Source organism: Notothenia rossii (genome assembly GCF_949606895.1).
Source record: "Notothenia rossii genome assembly, chromosome: 2".
NCBI classification, from domain to species: domain Eukaryota; kingdom Metazoa; phylum Chordata; class Actinopteri; order Perciformes; family Nototheniidae; genus Notothenia; species Notothenia rossii.
The window spans coordinates 32,661,512-32,680,221 of record NC_136904.1 but is presented as its reverse complement, the minus strand read 5'-3'; the positions used below and the strand labels follow the sequence as shown (position 1 = coordinate 32,680,221).

Genomic DNA, 18,710 nt, shown 5'->3' with positions numbered 1-18,710 from the left:
ATAAAGCATAACATATTAAATATATTAAAATAAAGTAAGCATATATCACAATATATAATACCTAAAAGTTTTTTCTATAATGAACATGGTGTTTAGCAGGAATGATGTTTATCGTTTTATTTTATTATTGTTTATTAATCAACCTTAATTCAACATGTCATTAGATCTAAAAGTATTTGGCCGTGAGCCAAAGCATTGGAAACATCTCAATGTTGGCCAGATGATGGTGCTCGATGAAAAGTGAATGGATCAACGTTAATACAATTCGTTCTAAGTGGAACATGAATACACCTGAAGCGAACTAATGTACCATTTTGAGATACTTGTACTTGAGTATTTCTCTTATATGCTACTCTTTACTTTGATAAAACGTCATTGTTCACTGTGTGTACATTAACAAGTTACATGCAGTATATTAGGTCATCAAAATTAGCCCCACCTTTTACGTTTAATATTATTTTTAATATAATAACTGTGATATTACCACCACTCAGTGGCGAGCCGTGACTTTTATACCTAGGTCCTCTGACCTCCACCCCTTCCCTCGAGTTATTACGTCACAGCGTATACTTCAGCGGAATATCAAAACAACGGCCCGGGGTGCAAAACGCATCAATGAAAGCGACCCTCTACCACACAAAACAACACCTGTAAATAACCCTATTTGTGTTCTTTGAAATTGAAACGGATATTGCATTGTGTTTGTTACTTTCGTTGCAGTTGTATGTCTTAAGTGTAATTTGGCATGCTTTTATTTTGAAGGCGAGTTAACGCTGTTGACAGGAAGTTGTTGTTGCTATGGAAACAAGAAAAGTTTCACAGCGGGCGGAACTTGTCATAAAGTCCGCGATAATAACACCCACCCAGCGCCGTATAGACTATGGCGCTGCACCCACCCATTTAGAGGGAAGATATGATTGGTCAATTGTACTGTCAATTGTACTGTCATTTGACATTACTCTCTCGTTCAGTTACTGGGCCCTCTGTGAATTCATAGCTTGACCGCCTGGACGTCCAACAGCTCCTCTCTTCACAGTACTCGCAGAGACGGGCGTCTTTCATTTAACCCTTCACATTCCAACAGAAACTGAATAGGCAGATTCGAAGGATTTATTTTTTTGGAAATGTTATTTTAAATACAATTAAATCAAGTTATTTTGGTAAAACTAATGAAAAATAAAACTAAAAAATATATATTAAAAAATATATATATATTTTTAATGTTTTCTTAAATATTATTTTGTAGAATATCTTAGGCCCTCACAGAGGCCTAGAGGGCCCCAACGGCTGCCACTGCCACCACTGTCATAACAGCTGCCTCAGTTGTTTTTATTTTACTTAGTGTTGCAATGTTAAAGCCTTCTGCAACAAGATACTACGCAAAAGGCTCAAAGGGCAAATATGATGGAAGAGCTGAGATCACGTTGATCCACCAGATGGCCTCAGACTTACAAAAGTAATATGCAGCTCACACATGAATGCAGCAGTGTTATCTAATACGTCATATGTGATCAAATATAAGCACAGGAGACATTTAACAGCAGAATGAGTATCCTTTCGGTATGTTTTGCTTATACTTGGGTACTTTTTCTTTGAAAGGATATTTATGGAGGATTTGGAGAGTTTTGGACATTTGTTCAATGTTGGAATCTGAAGTACAAACATGAAAGGTTTTTGTAGTTTACTTGATTATTTACGTTTGATGCAGCATTGAACTTCTAAACTTATTTTTTTACCAAAGAAAGGTATTTGACTACAGATTTTTTTGGTGTTAAAATTAAGTTGCATTATTTACTTGGCCAACTTTTTACTGTATCTGTTGGTACAAACAGTAACATAATGTCCTCTTACCTGCAGACATCTCATCAGAGACATTTCCCTCATGCCTGACAGAGAAGTGTTCAGGTAACTTTCCGGTCACATTCCAGCCTGTTTTGCCTGAAACGCACCGTGCTGCAGGCGTGTCTGATCCACCGCAGGATAACTCACTGAGAGCAAGTTCAGCTGTGGTTAGGACACTGGGTGATTGGAAAGATAAATATAGGACTAGTTTTTATCAATAAAACACTTACCTGTTGCATGTTCAGAAACAAGAATGCACTTCAGATTCCCTACATCATGTGTAAGGAATTTTGAAACAGAAAACACGATGAAGAGGTAAAGATGCTATAACTTTAGGATAAAGTGAAAAGAATAACCTCCCGATTGAAATGGTTCACAAATAGAGACTTGACTGATAAAGACTTCACTGCAGAATACACTTTAAATGAGGCTTTCGATAGACATCAAAATTAATCTGGGCCAGGCAGCTATCTTGTTTTACAATATCTCAGTTAGAATAATTTGCTCTGCATAGTAGAAGACATTTTTCAAACAAAAAAAAACACGTCAAACCGCTCAGCTCTGTTTACTGCAATGAAGTGATTGTAACCATGGAAACACTGGTCAGCAGCATATGTGTTTGTCCTCGTGGTCAGGTGTCACCAATTTTCACTTTGGAAACAGTGGTCAGCAGGTGTCTCAGATTGTAACTATGGAAACACTGGTCTAGGTTATACCTTTAGTTACCGTTTTTTTAAATAGGTGAAGCATATAGTCACCACGGGCACATTGATCAGCAGGTGTCATCGATTGTCACCTTGGCAACACTGGTTGGCAGTTTTCCCCAATTGTTACCATTAATCCCACCACAATATATATTAGTATTATATATGAGTAGCTGTTCACTTAATCTTGTGATAATCATGTGATACAATAAACTAAATGGAAGCACTAAATGTTCTTATTGTGTAAGTAATGTCCAAAAATGTACAGTATTTAACTAATTTGACTTTCTCTTTGATATTTAAATAGAAGGAAGCCTCATAGCAACAACATATTTTATCAGAAGTGTGTAAAAAGTTTTCTCACAAAGTCTGCCAGCTTTTATCCCCCAGTTAGTAATAACTGCCTTATTGTAGAGAGACTGGTGACAGGTGACATTAAACACGGGGACTTGACCGAACAGCTCAGGGTTTACTAAACTGATGCCTTCATACACTTTTCTCCTAACGAGGTGAAAATAAGTCGGATTAAAGAGTTTATTAAGCCCCATGACCCCAACAGATAATCCCTTAAAAGTGACCCAAACATTCTTTTCCAGGCCAAATGAAACCAATCTTATCACCAGCGAGTCCACACACACACACACACACACACACACACACACACACACACACACACACACACACACACACACACACACACACACACACACACACACACACACACACACACACACACACACACACACACACTCCTCCCTTTCAAACCTTCCACTAAACCGGTCTTAGTTTGACAGCAGACGTTTTTTTCCTTCTTCCTCTTCAGTGTGTTGTGACTTGAGGCACATGTATCCATCTGATTTCTGACCATGTTTCTCACGCAAAGAACACCACAGGGCCTATAAGAGCCCCCAGCGACCAGCTCTACAGTTCAGACCGATCCAGCAGACATACAGCATGGGTGAGCTTATTCTCTTTACTTTGTTCCCTTCCTGTTAATCCGCTGCAGTTTGTAGTGCTGCTATGATACTTATCAGCACTACACACCAAACTCTGTGCACATTTTGCAACATTTTTAATCTTTAATTATGTGAAATAACTATAATATATTATTAGTAATGATGTCTAAAGAAATTCTCACTGAACAAATCAAACTTCGGGCACATTTTGGCATTGATTTTGGAGCCTTTTTTCCATTGTTAGTAGAAAAATAGCACGCTTCAGAAACCAAACACCTTTATGTGCGACAGAATTATTATCACCGAAATGTACTGAAAATATCAAAAATAAAAATGCTTATTATGCATTTCCTTTGTTTTTATCATCAATGAATATATCACAGTTTTTCTATAGCAATATATCAATATAGCAGAGAATAGTTTTAGTAAAGCATAAATAATCAACTTTAATTAGCATTATCATTCAGATTAATGTGAAAACAATGTCACCTCAATAACCTCAAAGGTTATTAGAGACACCAGTGCTTGTATTCTCATTTTAAGTTTCTGTTAGTTGCATTTTATTCTTGTAGGAAATTATTTTACAGTACAGAAGCTAATTTCTGTCTCTGTCTCTCAATACAACTGCTTCAAAGGCTCCCCTTTACAGGTTGAATAAAATGGCTTTAAGTTGGTTTGTAAATTATTTACTGATGCTTTCATTTCAACCCTTAACCTTTTATGATAACAACTCCATGGCCAATCATGTCAAATCTACTGCGTTTATATAGCCCAGTTCACAAATCACAAATGCCTTAAGGGTCTTAACAGCAGCTCCGATCCTAGACCCTCCATTCTGAGAAGGGAAAAACTCCCCTTTTAGTGGGGGAAATAAAAGAAGAAACCTGAGGAAAAGCAGCCGAGGAGGAATCCCTCTGGAATGACAGACATGACTTAGATGTGTGTATCAGAATAAAACAATAAATAAAATGACATTAAAGAAAGTCCAATGGACAAAAATGATACATAAAATGTGTTTTATTTTTATTTGAGGACATTAAACAGCTGGCGTCCATCTTATCTGCAGCTCAACTCATTTTAACATGAACATTTAATTTGAATCTTTTAAATATTTCCAGTGCATTATTGTTTTATTTCACTTTCTTTTATAGAGGTTTAATACTCTAAAAAATACTTAACTTACCTAACTTTAAAAGTTTAGGAGAATCTTAATAATACGGGTTAAATGTGTAATATGCACCCTTAAATGTTTTGCAATCCAATTATTTACCCCGAAAATTAACCTGAAACCTAAACCCTCACAAAGGCTGAGCAACTGGAAAATGAAGGTCCTTTAATATTCAAGTTAAAGTGCACCTGCAATCATGACTAGAGACCCTCCATTAACAATTAACATACATTTTCAAAGCCTTTTCCAAAAGAGAATTTTTACGACAAAGGTGTGTGTGTGTGTGTGCGTGTGTCCGTATGCGTGTGTGTGTGTGTGTGTGTGTGTGTGTGTGTGTGTGTGCGTGTGTGTGTGTGTGTGCTCACAGCTCAGAAAACGGCCCTGATCGTGTACGCCCACCAGAGTCCGGGCTCGTTCAACGCGGCGGTGCGTGACGTGGCGATGCAGGAGCTAGAGGCCCAGGGCTACAAGGTGCTCGTGTCTGACCTCTACGCCATGAACTTCAGGGCTAACGCAACTCAGGACGACATCATCGGTGACCTCCTATAGTTTATTTTACTCTTATAGTATAGTTTTTATTGTCGAAAAAATCCAATTGAAAGACAAAAGATGTGTTTGTACTTCTTTCCGACCTCCTGTCTGTGGCTCTATTTTCCTAATGGAGGAGTACATCTTGAAAGTTATAAATAATAATGCAATCAAGTTCTGACAGTGTGTTGTGTTCAGGTGACCATAAGAATCCAGAGCTTTTCCAGTATGGAGATGAGACCATGCACGCCTGGATGGAAGGCCGTCTAAGTGATGACATCATGGCGGAGCAGCGCAAAGTTGAGGAGGCCAAGCTCGTCATCTTCCAGGTCAGAGGTCACTCACATTTCGACTTTATTATTCCATAATCCCAATTTCTATACAGCATGTATACACTAACTCTGGCTCTGCTATTTAGAAAAACCCTTCTTCTGAATGTATTCATTGGTTTGTTGTTTTTACATAGTAAAATGATATGTATAGTATACTTAAAGCACCTTCATAAATATTTGCAGAAAGAACACCGATTTGACCATTCGATTTAAGATCAGTGTGACATGTTGTGCCTCTTTTTGCAGTTTCCTTTGTACTGGTTCAGTGTGCCGGCCATCATGAAGGGCTGGATAGACCGAGTGCTGACACAAGGCTTTGCTTTCTCCCTGGAAAAGATGTACAATAACGGTATATTCAAGGTCAGTCCCCCTCTCACCTGGATCATATACCCCTTCAAACTCAGCAACATGATTAAATAAAGAAACATGATGCAAATATTTGCCCTATTTTCCTGATTTAAACATTCACAACAAAAAATATAGTGATAATCATATGAATTATCAAAATGTACAAATGTATGTATTGAGTTCGGCATTTTGGCATGTGCCATCTTGTTTTTTTTAACCAATAGGGACACAAGAAGGGGCAGACAGGCCACCTGATGGGTATCATTTTTGAGGCATAATTGACTTCTCAGAGGTTGCCACTTAATCAAAGAATTTCAATTTGATAACACATCTGCATTATAAAGGGTTATAAATGGCATCTGTGTTTCCTGTCCTCATGCTTTGTATTGTCTTGAAGGATAAAAAAGCGATGCTGTCTTTCACCACTGGAGCAACACAGACCATGTTTCGGCCTGACGGTATCAACGGAGACATCAACATCACGCTGTGGCCTCTACAGGTGAGCCACTCAGACCCATACACTCAAAAATACATTATGAAGAGGTCATTACTGCCTGTTGTTCTTATACATTATTAAAAAAAACACGGCAAACAGAAAGCTATACCTAATCATTTATTCATGGGGAACTTTTCAAAAAAGACACAAAGTGCTTTGCATATTTAATAAGAAACAATGGGACAGAATATTAACCACATCAAAACAGCTGCACTCGTTTGGTGAGCTGTTAACCAGTTTCTCTCGTGTATTTTTCTCTTGTGTCTTTCAGAACGGCACTCTGCACTTCTGTGGATTTCAGGTTCTTGCTCCTCAGATATTCTGGAGCCCGGCTCACTGTCCCGCTGCCGTGCGAACAGCCCTGCTAGACGGGTGGCGAGCCCGGCTTAAAGGACTATTGACAGAAAAGCCTTTGAACTTCGCCCCCTGTGAGCTCTTTGACCTCAGCTTTCAGGGGGGGTTTATGATGTGGCCCAAAGTGAGGGAGGAGCGAGAGTCGCAGCCATACGGCCTCACCACAGGACACCATCTGGGGAAACCACTGCCGCCTGACAACCAGATCACTGCCCAGCCCGCGGACGAAAGTAGTGCCAAACCAGCATGCAAGAAGTAGAACTTCTCTGCTTCTATACAAGATCATAATAACAATGTTTTGGTTTATAAGTGATTTATATTTATAAAAGCTGAAATAAAACAATTCAAATAACAATGATTGAAAACTATTTCTAGGTGGAAAAACTAATATAGTTGTAATTTGCATACACAACAACTAAGGCTGAAGACTCAACTGGCATATATAGTGCCAGGTGTATAGCTGCGTGCATTAACGCCTACTTCTTCACTCAAAGTACAGTTTTTTAGTTACTTGTATGTCTTCCCTCAAGTTCCGTTAATGTAGCTGGTACACCTTGATCTGTATCAAAGAAGTACTGGTATCACAACATATCAATGTTTTTTATTGGTTATCTTTAACTCTCAGTTAACACATTTTTAATAAAGATAGACGTGTTGAAGGATTCTAGCAATCTTTTAATGGCCATTCCATTATTCAATCTAATTCAGTCCTATTCCTTTCAAGTACTTTACTCTTATTATAGTCTATTTTGTGCATATGACATGCAAAACGCTCTCTTCTTTTTTCCCTATTTGTTCATTTTTGTTGGACAGTTTTCCTGTATTTTAACCGAGGTATAAGTACTATTGGGGAATCTTATGTTGTGTGATGTTTGTGCCGGAGCCGCTTCATCCAAAAACAGCACTCCGGTTAGAGAGTAGACGCGGAGACAGGAAATACAGTCTTTGGACTTTATTTCAGCTTGAATGCTTCTTACAACAGCTGTAGCAGTATTGAATGATGAATGAATTGTTGAATGGAGATTGATGAATGAATGTAGAATGATTTAATGCTTTATTCTTCACGAACGCATTCTCTCTTTGACGGTAATTATGTAGGTGACGATGCGACCACAATAATGTCCTGTCATCAAAACGCACATGGGTAAACAGCTCGAGGACCCGTAGCTGCGCTACTTAGCTGTCCCCAAATGTGCCTGACCAAAAAACACAAACGATACAACGCAGACCAATGAAAACAAGGGGAATTTACAACAAGTACTGTCAAGTGTAGTTGTAGCGATTAAAAATCTCTCAAAAGGAAAATTCATGATTTAGGATTTTGGACTAAATAAATGTAATCAACCTGATTAGTCATTAGAAAAATGTGTCAATATCAGCAACAGCAACAGCCGCTGGTTTCAGCGAGGGATTTATGCTTCTCTGTCTTAATTGGTGCTGGACCCTGTTACATAAAATAGCTGTTGGTTCTACCTATATTATGTTAGAGTAAGAGAAATCAGCTCCATCTTTACCAGCTGCAACGCTAAAGAGTTGAACACATTAATGCATCAATAATTATAATGCTATCATATAAAATACATTATTCTGAAATGGCCATTTGTGAGGAGTAGTTTAGACCCTGTTAAATATGTTCTTTATTCTCGCGTCCAGGAGAGAAGCTTTAAAATGAGACTAAATGGAGTCTCTGAAAAGATTCAAATGGGATACTTTAATTAAAAAAGGCGCGGTAGTGTTACAGACAGAATATTGTTCCGGCAGAAAACAGCTGTGATCTGGTTCTCCTGAGCAAGAAGAAGACAGCGGATCTCTCCTCCGGCGCTGCTATATATATCCTCTGCTGGCTCCTCCCCGCCAGCCGGCTCACCTCGTCTCCAATGTCCGTTATTGCATTTAAACAGAGGATAGGTTCTTTTCACATTCAATATATGCTTAACACGCCGTTTCTCCTCATATTCTCTTTCATCACTTTTCATTTAACACATTCTAAACGCTGTAATCAATACTCAAAACAATACTTCTCGCCTCGTTTGGTTGCCGGTCATTCCGGATGTTGTCACATGCTACTCTCGTCTGTAAACAATAATGTATTCAAATAAACTGTACTTTCATTTAATATTCAACATGGTAGTATCTCGACATCTATCGTTGTAGTGTTAAATCAGTAGGTTTCGGTTTTCACCACACCAAGTCATTTCGCTCCTCAATTCACCTCTTTAGGAAATCGTATATTAGCCACATGCTACATGCTAACCGTAGATGAAGGATTTTCAGAATAAAAGCTTAACTGCTTGTGCACAAGAATTTCTGGTTTTTCAGTATAAAAGAGCGTTTGAACTGACGGTATGTTTAAGCTACATTATACCATCAAAACATTGATTTTAATTTCTAACAGTCCCTCCTTACACACCTAAAAGGTGTGTATAATACTGAAATCAATGAGTTCTTCATCTGAACTTTGCATATTACATATCTCATATTAACAAACATACAATCAAATGGAATGGTTTCACAGCCGGCTTTACAAAAATACAAAATAAATTCTTGTCTGTGTTCAAACATAAAAGTTTTCCCTTGTGCATAACTTCTAGTGTTTACATTCAATATCATTCTTCAAAATAGCAGCAATGGCTTGGTATCAGAACATTTCTTCCTCCCTCCTTTCACAGAAACCGTTCTCATACCACGCTCAGTGTTAAGGCACTTGTTTTTACAAAGTGAAAAGAAACAAACCATTTTAGAATAGCAATGATTTATACAACATGAAATCTACCATATTAGAATAGTATAAAATAATAAAGTCAAATAAAATGGACTATCTTAGAATAGTGTAAAATTAATTGGAATAATAAAAATATACTATCTTGGAATAGTATGAAGTAAATTGAAATGGATTCACTCCATTTTAATTTTTCTCTCTTCTTCACATGATTTCATCATTTAAAGAATCACATCGGCTGGACATTCATTGATCAATCTCATCTCCGAACATCCATATCATTTAAACTAACTCATCATTGTCATCCACATCTGTATACGGGGTGGGTCGTCTTGTTCTGCTAGCATTTGTAACTGTCTCCTCCTGAGAAATTTACCCTCCCTCCTTTCATACCATTTAAGGTATGAAAGTAATATGTTCTCTAGAAGGGGCCGTTGTGCGTTCTACTCTGGGGTACGGCATTCTAGACAGTCATTTCTGGGAGAAGATTTTGGTCAGTTACAACAGTTGTAGAGTTTCATCACTTAAAAGTTCCTACTCAGTACCTTTGGGTGGTCTGTTCTAATGCAGTGATAAAGTCCCTGAAATGGTGTGAAAACCGGTGGAATATCAATAACTCATTATACCAATTTATTTTCAATTATGGTCTACTTAAATAACTATGCTAACCCCTTTTACAGTGTGTGGAACTTTGGGTGCCCGAGCATGTGATAATTACTCCCTCCTTTAACAAGGATTTTAAAAACAGAAGTCATTTCATTAATGGTTTGTAGTTTAATTCAGGAATTTACACCTATGGCAGATATGTTTCCCCTTTAAATAACATCTCTAAATGTCAGGTCATCTGGTGAATGGATGACCTTTAGGAGCTGGTGGCGCTTGTCTTTTAAAACTCATACTCTGGTGCCGTGCGCTCCCTCTGAAGCTGCAAGTAAGATTTAAAACATCTGCAGGGTGGGTTGAGCGACCCCTTCTCCCTAAACGATGTTTGTTGTAACAAATATGTACCATCACAATGAGTGATCCAAGGCCCCGCATGTATTACTCCCAACTACATTAGTTTTTTTTTTTTAATTAAACTTTGCTTTCGCTCTTTGCCCAGTGTCATTTTAAAACTCTACATCTTGGACGAAAAACAAATGTTATTTCCACCTTAATCTTCCCTCCTGAGGTAATAACCATGCTACAATGGAGAAATCAATACTCTAGATTGGAACACCATCTTTGGCTTGGTACTAGCTCTACCTTTAACATTTTCCATACAAATAAAGATTTGTCTGCTTTTATAGAGTGGTTACTAAAACCATTCCTTTAAACTGTAGGTCTATACTGTAACAAGTTCAATCTTCCCCAAATTCACACATGAATAAAAAAACTCTTAAAGAATAATTTGTTCATATGATGAAAAGATTGAATAATAGGTTCTACCCTCAGTGTGTTTTTAGGGTTATTTAATAGTTTCCTCTTTTTTCTTTATAAATTCACCAATTGATTAATTCATGGCTGATAAATCTTTTTCTTTACGTATTTCTCGTTGGTGAATAAGTGTGTTTATGTGTAAACTCACTCACTCCCGTTTTCCTTCTGGTTGTCAAGCCACGACCCCCTCACATTCTGCCGGACCATGCCAACTCCTCCGTTCTTTCCTCTCCTCCGTCCACCTTCTCCTCAGTCCATCTGCTCTTGGATCCTTCCGCTGTAACTCTCTTCAGTGTCCCATCTGCTTTGCTTTTCATCTCCTCCTTTACAGTCTCTACTTTGTTGCATGGAGGGCGTATTCCGCTCTCATGTCCCACACTCTGCTCTTGTGCCCAAATCTTGTGGCTCAGCTTGGAACTTCATGTCCTGTGGGGGACCGATGAGAGTGTGCCTTTTTATGTCACCTGGTTTTGGTTCTTGGTGCCTCAGGTGGAGATAGTTCTGGATGCAGCGTTGGAGTTGTTGGTTCAGCTCTGGTTCTCTGTCTGTTCTATGGAGGAGGAGGAGTCTTCCGTGGTGAGGTCTTTTGTCTGCTTGGACGATGGGGTCGTAGCGTTCTGACAGGCGGAGAGAGAGAGAGAGAGAGATCTCGGGAGGCATTACGTATAGTTAAATTCTAACACACTGAGGTAAAATAAATCCAACCTTTTCATCTCTATTTTCCTAACCATACTATCCATCTTAGTTGTTAAATGCCATCTAAACACAATTCATGTCTACTAATAATTTTACCATATCCCTAAACATTGCCTTCACCCACTGTAACATGTTTATTCCAATTAACTCTTTCAGGAAACCATTTTCTTCTATAAATTTAAATACCTAGATGTTTCAAGCACCACATATTTCACACTATAAAAGAACGTCTCCATATTTTCTCCATCACTTTAAATCTCACTGTTATTTAGAACCGTAGTAACTTTTGTGACTGGACATATCTGCAATGTCGCCACTATCTGCTGGGGAATCTTGTTCATAGAGTTTGTACGTACAAAGCTGTACTTGTGGGTTAGTAGCCTGTGTCTAACAATCATTTTCAATAATTGTGCTCAGGTCACCGATCGGTTGTTCATAGCTTAACAGGGGGTGTTTCTGGTACAGACTAAAACATGGATCCAGTGTATTTAGAGATTCCCCTAATCTGTAAATCCCCATCACTTACATATCCCAATCACTTAAACCCATCTCATCATTTGATACAAGAACTGCATATAAGGGGGTGAATCATCTTGATTATAACCGCCTCTTGTTTGGGACCGAGTATTTCTAACTCCTCCTCTTGTTGCTCAGCTGATCTTTTGGCTCTGGGGATAAGTGAAAGTCTCTGAAACACAGCTGGAGTCTTGTTAGTGATGTGGGCATTCTATGAGTGAACTAATGGATCCATGTCTTACATAATATTGTACTCCCCTTCCAACCAGAAAGGTGCCAAGTGTAATGAGCACAATCAACAATGCTATTCTGACTCTTATCCCTAGGGGACCCCACAATTGGTTTGGCTTTGTTCTCATCATCTCTATTTTAAACCTGGTTGTGTCCGTTACAGAATTTAAATAATGAGTACAAAAATAACATAACAAATTGGACTCTTTTTACAGATGTAAAACAAAAAATAGGTATTCACATTAATGTACAATCTATAAAAATCTATAGACAATTTGTCTTTTGAGCTGTTTCTATCTTTATCTTATTTCTATTTATTGTTTTGTTCCAGCTCTGCCAAATCAGTCCTAACTCCCAATAATGTTCTGGAAGTTGCCAGTGAAGGGTGACAATGTGTGAGGGGGTGTCAATTTGCTCCTTTTTCTTTACCTTTAAACCGGAGCGCGTGTGAAGTTTGTTACAACCTTTCACGCTTCCGTCCACCGGGGATCAGCCCACTGTCTTTTGTGAACTTTCACCCTCACCCAATCACCTGGCCGAACAGGAGTCTCTTCTGGTGTCTCGTCTGGTATCTCTGTAGTTTTCCTAGCCTGCTGTGTAGACAAAACTTGCATAATATTACTCAGAGTTCTGACATATTCATCCACTTCTATTTGTCTAATATCTAAAACTGGACCACTCCCTCCTTGGAGAAGGCCCGAGCTTCGGCATACCTCTTGTTGACTACATGTTATTATTTATTAACTACAACGTCACTGAAATCAACATATCTGTATAATCATGACACTCCCTCCTTTGAGCATAAAATGCTCAATTAATATTGCAATGATTACCCTATTCTATACAGGACATGTAAAACTCATAACGTTGCATTAAATAAATATAACTTCTCCGTGTACCCACAAGGGGTACAAAAATATCGTATGATTTATGGTTTTCTGATGGTATAAATGCATATTCACTATAAAAAAAATCAGCAATTAGCACTTCTAATAGTTTACTTGTTTCAATAATGGCTTTTGTAATGGTATTATGCGTCATCGTTGCAGCGAAAAACAATACCTCTGGTGTCGCTAATGCGTCTCGATAACTCTAGGATTAGAGGATTGGTTGACACTGCTGAACTAACATATGATAAATTAATATTTCTCCAAACTGGAGGGAAAATATGAACTATTCTCTCAGAGAGTGACCTGCATGAAGGGCTGGTGCCCCTCACTCAAATGAGATATTGCCTTACGCACAACACCACAAATCAGTAAAGTTACTCAAGAATAAATAAATAAAGACTGATTCTTGAAACTGTTGTAAAAACCCTACAACTTCTTCATCCAAGCTCTCAATCAGTGTTATGTTATTTAATCTGCGGCTCATGCCTTAAAACAGACACTTCAGACCGATTATAAAATTGTGTTTATGAGAAAAATGTAATCTGACTCCATAAATCAAATAATTGTTTGATTAAAAACTGCACTTCTGGCTAACAATAAATGAAGTTCCCCTTTAAACACAGCCCCGGTCTTCTGACGGGGTCCATCTATGTACTGGCTGGAAAATGTTGGGCCAGTCTCCGTCGCTCCGTCACTGTTCTCCCGTTAACAGTCACTCTCTAGTTCAGCTGGGTTCTTGTTGACTTCTTCACTGGTTTGAGACAAGCGACCCTATCGGACACCTCCCTTTGTAGCCAGACTTCACCACAGCAGAATCGAGTTTCTGTTTTCAGGTCTGGACAGCTTCACGTCAGGTGTATCGCCGCCCCTTGCATATTTTGGGTGGAAGCCCGTCTTCTTGACCTCACTAGTTGTGTGGACACAATAGTTTTCTGTGTGGGGGAACAACATCACTCGTAATGTATTTTCCTTCTCATAATTACAAAAATAGTCTGCTAAATGTTCTACTCTGCTACTTCTAATCTGTGGATGCTCTGTGTAAATGCAATATTCTACTCACTATCTTTTAAATAACATTCAACCTCTCCCTCCTGTGGTGACATATGTGGCTCTATGTAGCTGGATTTCCAAATACTCGTTCTCCAGTGGAGTCCTCCCACACTCCTTCACATCTCTTCAGGAAGGCATACATGTCTTCCCCCGGTTCTTTTCTCAGGCTGTTGAGGGCATGTAAACTCTGTGTTGTTGGGTAGATGTGACGAATAGCAACCCAATAATTCGACCTGATGTAGTTGAATGGAGTGTCATCTGGGTCATTTGTGCAATTGGCCTCGGAATCTATTGCTCTCACTTCAAGTCGTCTTTCAATCCGTCCGAGCAGGGCCCTCATGTCTCCCAAGCACAGGTGGTCCTGGGCTGTGTATCTCTTCAGATCATTCACCCACTTCTGACCTCCTTTCGTGAGTGGAGGTAGCTTTGACACTAATGCTTCCATGTCCCTGTGAGTCCATGATTTGTATCGAAATCCTCCTCTTCCAGCCGCTATCAATGGCATGGAGGTATATGCACCGGTTCTTCGTTCTTCTTGTTCTCTCTGTTTTCTATCTGCAACAATGTCATTATGGGCTTCAACTGCCTTTCGTCTCTCTTCCATTCCTCTGTTGAGTTCCTTTTTCATTATTCTGCCGAGTTCTTCCACATGTAAGCTGTTTGTCAATCCTTGGCTGGCATCTTCCAGGTGGAGTACCAGACTTGCAACCATAGCTTTTCTTTTTTCAGCTCTGTTCATAGCAATGTTTACAGGTCCATACCAAGAGGGTTGTCCGGCTTTGATCCATGTCCTCTGTCTTTTACTTGAAACTGTTAAAGCATCAGATCTGATTTTTACCCTTTCCTTGATATCTGCAGTTGAGCCTGGCCCTGCGTCTAGTCTCAACTTAGTTTGTTTTGGTGACATGTTCTCTAATTATTTATTAACCTATCAAAGATGAAGCACTAATCTTCTGACTAGCACCTTCGTTGCTGTTCGTCCGAACTTTAATTTAATTTTTTTTTTTTTTTTTGCTCAAAGTTTTATTATTTTTATAGATTTTTTTTTTTTTTTTTAAGTTTAAGGTAAAATATTAATAAAGTTAATTAATATATAAAAAATATGCAAAATTAAAATATGAAATGTTAAAATAAAGTTGTACCGTGTATGGTTTTGACTTTGAAATATGAATTTGGTTCAAAATCACAATGTTATGGTGTTTCCGCTATTTGGGTAATAATTCTGTACTACCACCAGAGTGCGCTATTTTAAATTCCAGCTTAATCCACTAGGGCAGTGGTTCCCAACCTTTTCCAACTCAGGGCCCACTTTTAAGTCTTAAATTTTTTCGAGGCCCACCTTCCCATAAATACAGAGGCCATATAATGCGTTCTCAAAGCACTTTTTTTAATTAAAATTTGAACATGAATGGAGCACTGAATACAAGAGAAACATGTTGGAAGCTCTACAGTCGCTAACACAGCAGTGAGGAGCTGTACACACACACACACACACACACACACACACACACACACACACACAATTATTAAAGGAGCTGTCCATCAACACCACACAGATATCAGAAATGACAAGCAATGGGCTGTCTGTAACCGGCTAATTATCAAATGATTAATAAATAACTATATCCATCAACAATGGAGAAATGCATTCTCATATATAACAATTTGACATCCAAATTCAAATCAAAACAAAATCCAAATATCAGAAGTAAGCCCATTAAATCGATAGGCCTACAAATAAACACAAATCCGTTGTAAAGATGATGTAAATTCTGCTTGGGCTCATTAATGAAAAATTACACTTTGTATTTTAACATTAAATCATCTGCCTACAAACAAACAAACCAGTGCACAGATAAAGTTCAAAACTATGCATGTAATGTTAAGCCTCGACAGCAGAAAAATATTTACATACAAGTAAAAGCAATACTTGCAACTAGGGATGGGCATGATTAATCGATGATCGATAATTGATCGTTAAGGATTTTGTCGATTTCGTATTTTTCTTATCGATGATCGGTAATAAAACATCCTACCAGCAGGGGGCGATATAGCGTAAGGAGTCGCGACAGCAGAGAAAACTTCCTGCGAGCTGCTCACTCACAAAGATAACAACATGAAGCGCGCGAAACGAAGTCCGGTGTGGGACCATTTTGAGATAAAAAACGAGTCCGCTCACTGTATACACTGCGACACGGTTTACAAGTACAACACGACAACAACTCCGATGATGTACCACTTAAAGAGCCTTCATCCCAGCGTGTTAAGAGGCACTGAATCCTCCGTTCAGCCCACCATCACCTCAGTTTTAAACCGGAGGAGCTGTGATGCGAAGCGGGCGGAGAAAATCACAGAAAGTATCGCCAAAATGATTGAAGTGGACATCTTCCCCACAAGTGTCGTCGAGGGGAAAGGATTTAGAGATGTGGTTAGTTTACTTGAACCAGCGTATCAGATTCCCTCACGGCGCACTATCACCAGGGTCATAGAAACCCACTACAAGGAGCGAAAACAGGAGCTCCTAAACAAGTTAGCCACAGCAGCTAGTGTTGCTATAACAACAGACTGTTGGACCGCTTTAACAGCGGAGAGCTACATCACTATCACATGCCACTACATTTGCGACAACTGGCAAATGAATTCAGCGGTCCTGCTCACTGAAAGCCTTCCAGGCCGGCATACTGCCGACCTTCTCGCTGAGAAGATGAATGAAGCTGTAGAGCAGTGGGGATTTGAAGCCAGAGTTATCGCCTGCGTCCACGACAACGCGGCCAACATTACGGCTGCCAACAATCCCACCAGAGTCAGCTGGGTGTCTGTTGCTTGCTTTGCACATACTCTCCAATTAGCCATAAATGACGGGTTTGCTCTATACCTGCATCGGGTCATCTCTGCAGCTGGTAAACTCGTTAGCCACTTTAATCACAGCACTGTGGCAACCAATGCGCTTAAGGAGAAGCAGGAGCAAATGGGCCTCGCCACCCACCGGCTTATTCAATCGTGCAAAACACGGTGGAACTCAGTCTGTGAGATGTTTGAGCGGCTTGTGGAGCAGCGCTGGGCTGTTGTTGCTGTCCTCTCGGACAGAACCCTGACCAAGCTTCAAGATGCCAGGGTCCTGGAGCTGAAGGATGAGCACTGGCGGCTCATGGAGGACGCACAGCCTGTGTTAGCAGCACTTAAGTGTGTCACAACTGCCATGTCTGCCGAGAAGGACGTCTCCATCTCAAACATTTATCCAGTAAGCTTCAGCCTCATCAACACCCATCTCATGCGGAGAGAAGGAGACGAGACCAGAGTAACCGAATTCAAGACCAAAGTGAAGTCCTCCCTCAGCAACAGAATGAAGGTAAACTAACTAATTAGTTGACATGACACTCATAATAAATAGCCGCTGATGACGAGACTGACATAGGCATAGCTAAATGTCGCTTATGTGCTTTGCTTATTTAGATATGGCATATTTTCAAACGTTTTTTATCGATCATCCGACATTTTTCTATAATTTATTTATACAGGTTTGGTCTGACGAGTTTGTGACATCCGCCCCAATGATTGCATCCATGCTGGATCCCCGTCACAAGCATTTGAGCTTTCTTTCGCCACCACAGAGACTAATTGCTAATGCTAAACTGGTTGAACTGGGAGAGGCAATTGATGCAGGTGAGGCGGCTATCCCACAGACTGGGAGAGAGGAGGCGGTGTTGTCATGCCGGGGAAGTCCCACAACTGTCACTGCCACTACGCACGTTTCTGCGATGGCACTTCTCCTGGGGGAGCAATACTCATCTACCCCACAGGACACTGGCATTGAAACAGAGACTCAGAACTTTCTGAGGGACATACCCCCACCTCTGGAGTGCAGCCCGACTGATTGGTGGAAAGTGAACGGTGGAAAGTTTCCCAGGCTGGCTAAATTAGCTAGACGCTATCTCTGCATCCCCGCCACCTCGGTCCCGTCAGAGCGGGTCTTTTCAGCCGCTGGACTGACCGTCACTCGGCTCCGTTCACGTCTCACCCCCAAGCATGTTAACATGCTAATTTTCCTCAACAAAAACCAGTAGGTTAAGTAAGCTATAGCCTCCTAACCACCGTAGCCTTTAGTCAGACCGAGGCCTATAACGTGTTATTGTTTTGTGTTTACTATTGTTAGTTAAAGTTTTATATCTAAAATAGGCGGAATTGTATTTATTTTGTTTGAGAACACTGGCTCTTATTTTGTTAATATCCCCGACGCCTCCGACATTTGTTTTGTTTATTGTTTGCACATTTAAACACAGAAGTGAGTTTCTGATACTATTGTTAGTTAATGTTTTATGTCTAAAATAGGCGGAATTGTATTTATTTTGTTTGAGAACACTGGCTCTTATTTTGTTAATATCCCCGACGCCTCCGCAACATTTCTTTTGTTTATTGTTTGCACATTTAAACACAGGAGTTTCTCATTATACTATTGTTAGT

At 39.5% G+C, this 18,710-nt stretch overlaps 2 protein-coding genes across 2 annotated transcripts; both read left to right on the top strand.

The window, feature by feature from the left end:
- The first annotated feature begins 3,372 nt into the window (after positions 1-3,372).
- Positions 3,373-7,063, top strand: nqo1 (NAD(P)H dehydrogenase, quinone 1). The gene is made up of 6 exons (XM_079667441.1): positions 3,373-3,504; positions 5,038-5,205; positions 5,397-5,527; positions 5,777-5,890; positions 6,276-6,377; positions 6,646-7,063. The coding sequence occupies exons 1-6, from the start codon at positions 3,501-3,503 to the stop codon at positions 6,985-6,987; spliced, it is 861 nt and encodes a 286-aa protein (XP_079523567.1). The 5' UTR covers positions 3,373-3,500; the 3' UTR covers positions 6,988-7,063.
- Positions 7,064-8,428: 1,365 nt separating this feature from the next.
- LOC307029497 (E3 SUMO-protein ligase ZBED1-like) lies at positions 8,429-18,639 on the top strand. Its single transcript, XM_079665574.1, has 2 exons — positions 8,429-17,598; positions 17,768-18,639. The coding sequence occupies exons 1-2, from the start codon at positions 16,366-16,368 to the stop codon at positions 18,311-18,313; spliced, it is 1,779 nt and encodes a 592-aa protein (XP_079521700.1). The 5' UTR covers positions 8,429-16,365; the 3' UTR covers positions 18,314-18,639.
- Positions 18,640-18,710: the final 71 nt, after the last annotated feature.

Bases quoted from the DNA above. Each gene is read 5' to 3' on its own strand.
- nqo1 (XM_079667441.1), top strand. The intron at 5,891-6,275 runs GTCAGTCCCCCT...ATTGTCTTGAAG, and splicing joins ACAATAACGGTATATTCAAG to GATAAAAAAGCGATGCTGTC. The intron at 6,378-6,645 runs GTGAGCCACTCA...TGTGTCTTTCAG, and splicing joins TCACGCTGTGGCCTCTACAG to AACGGCACTCTGCACTTCTG.
- LOC307029497 (XM_079665574.1), top strand. From the start codon at position 16,366: ATGAAGCGCGCGAAACGAAGTCCGGTGTGGGACCATTTTGAGATAAAA. The intron at 17,599-17,767 runs GTAAACTAACTA...TTATTTATACAG, and splicing joins CCCTCAGCAACAGAATGAAG to GTTTGGTCTGACGAGTTTGT.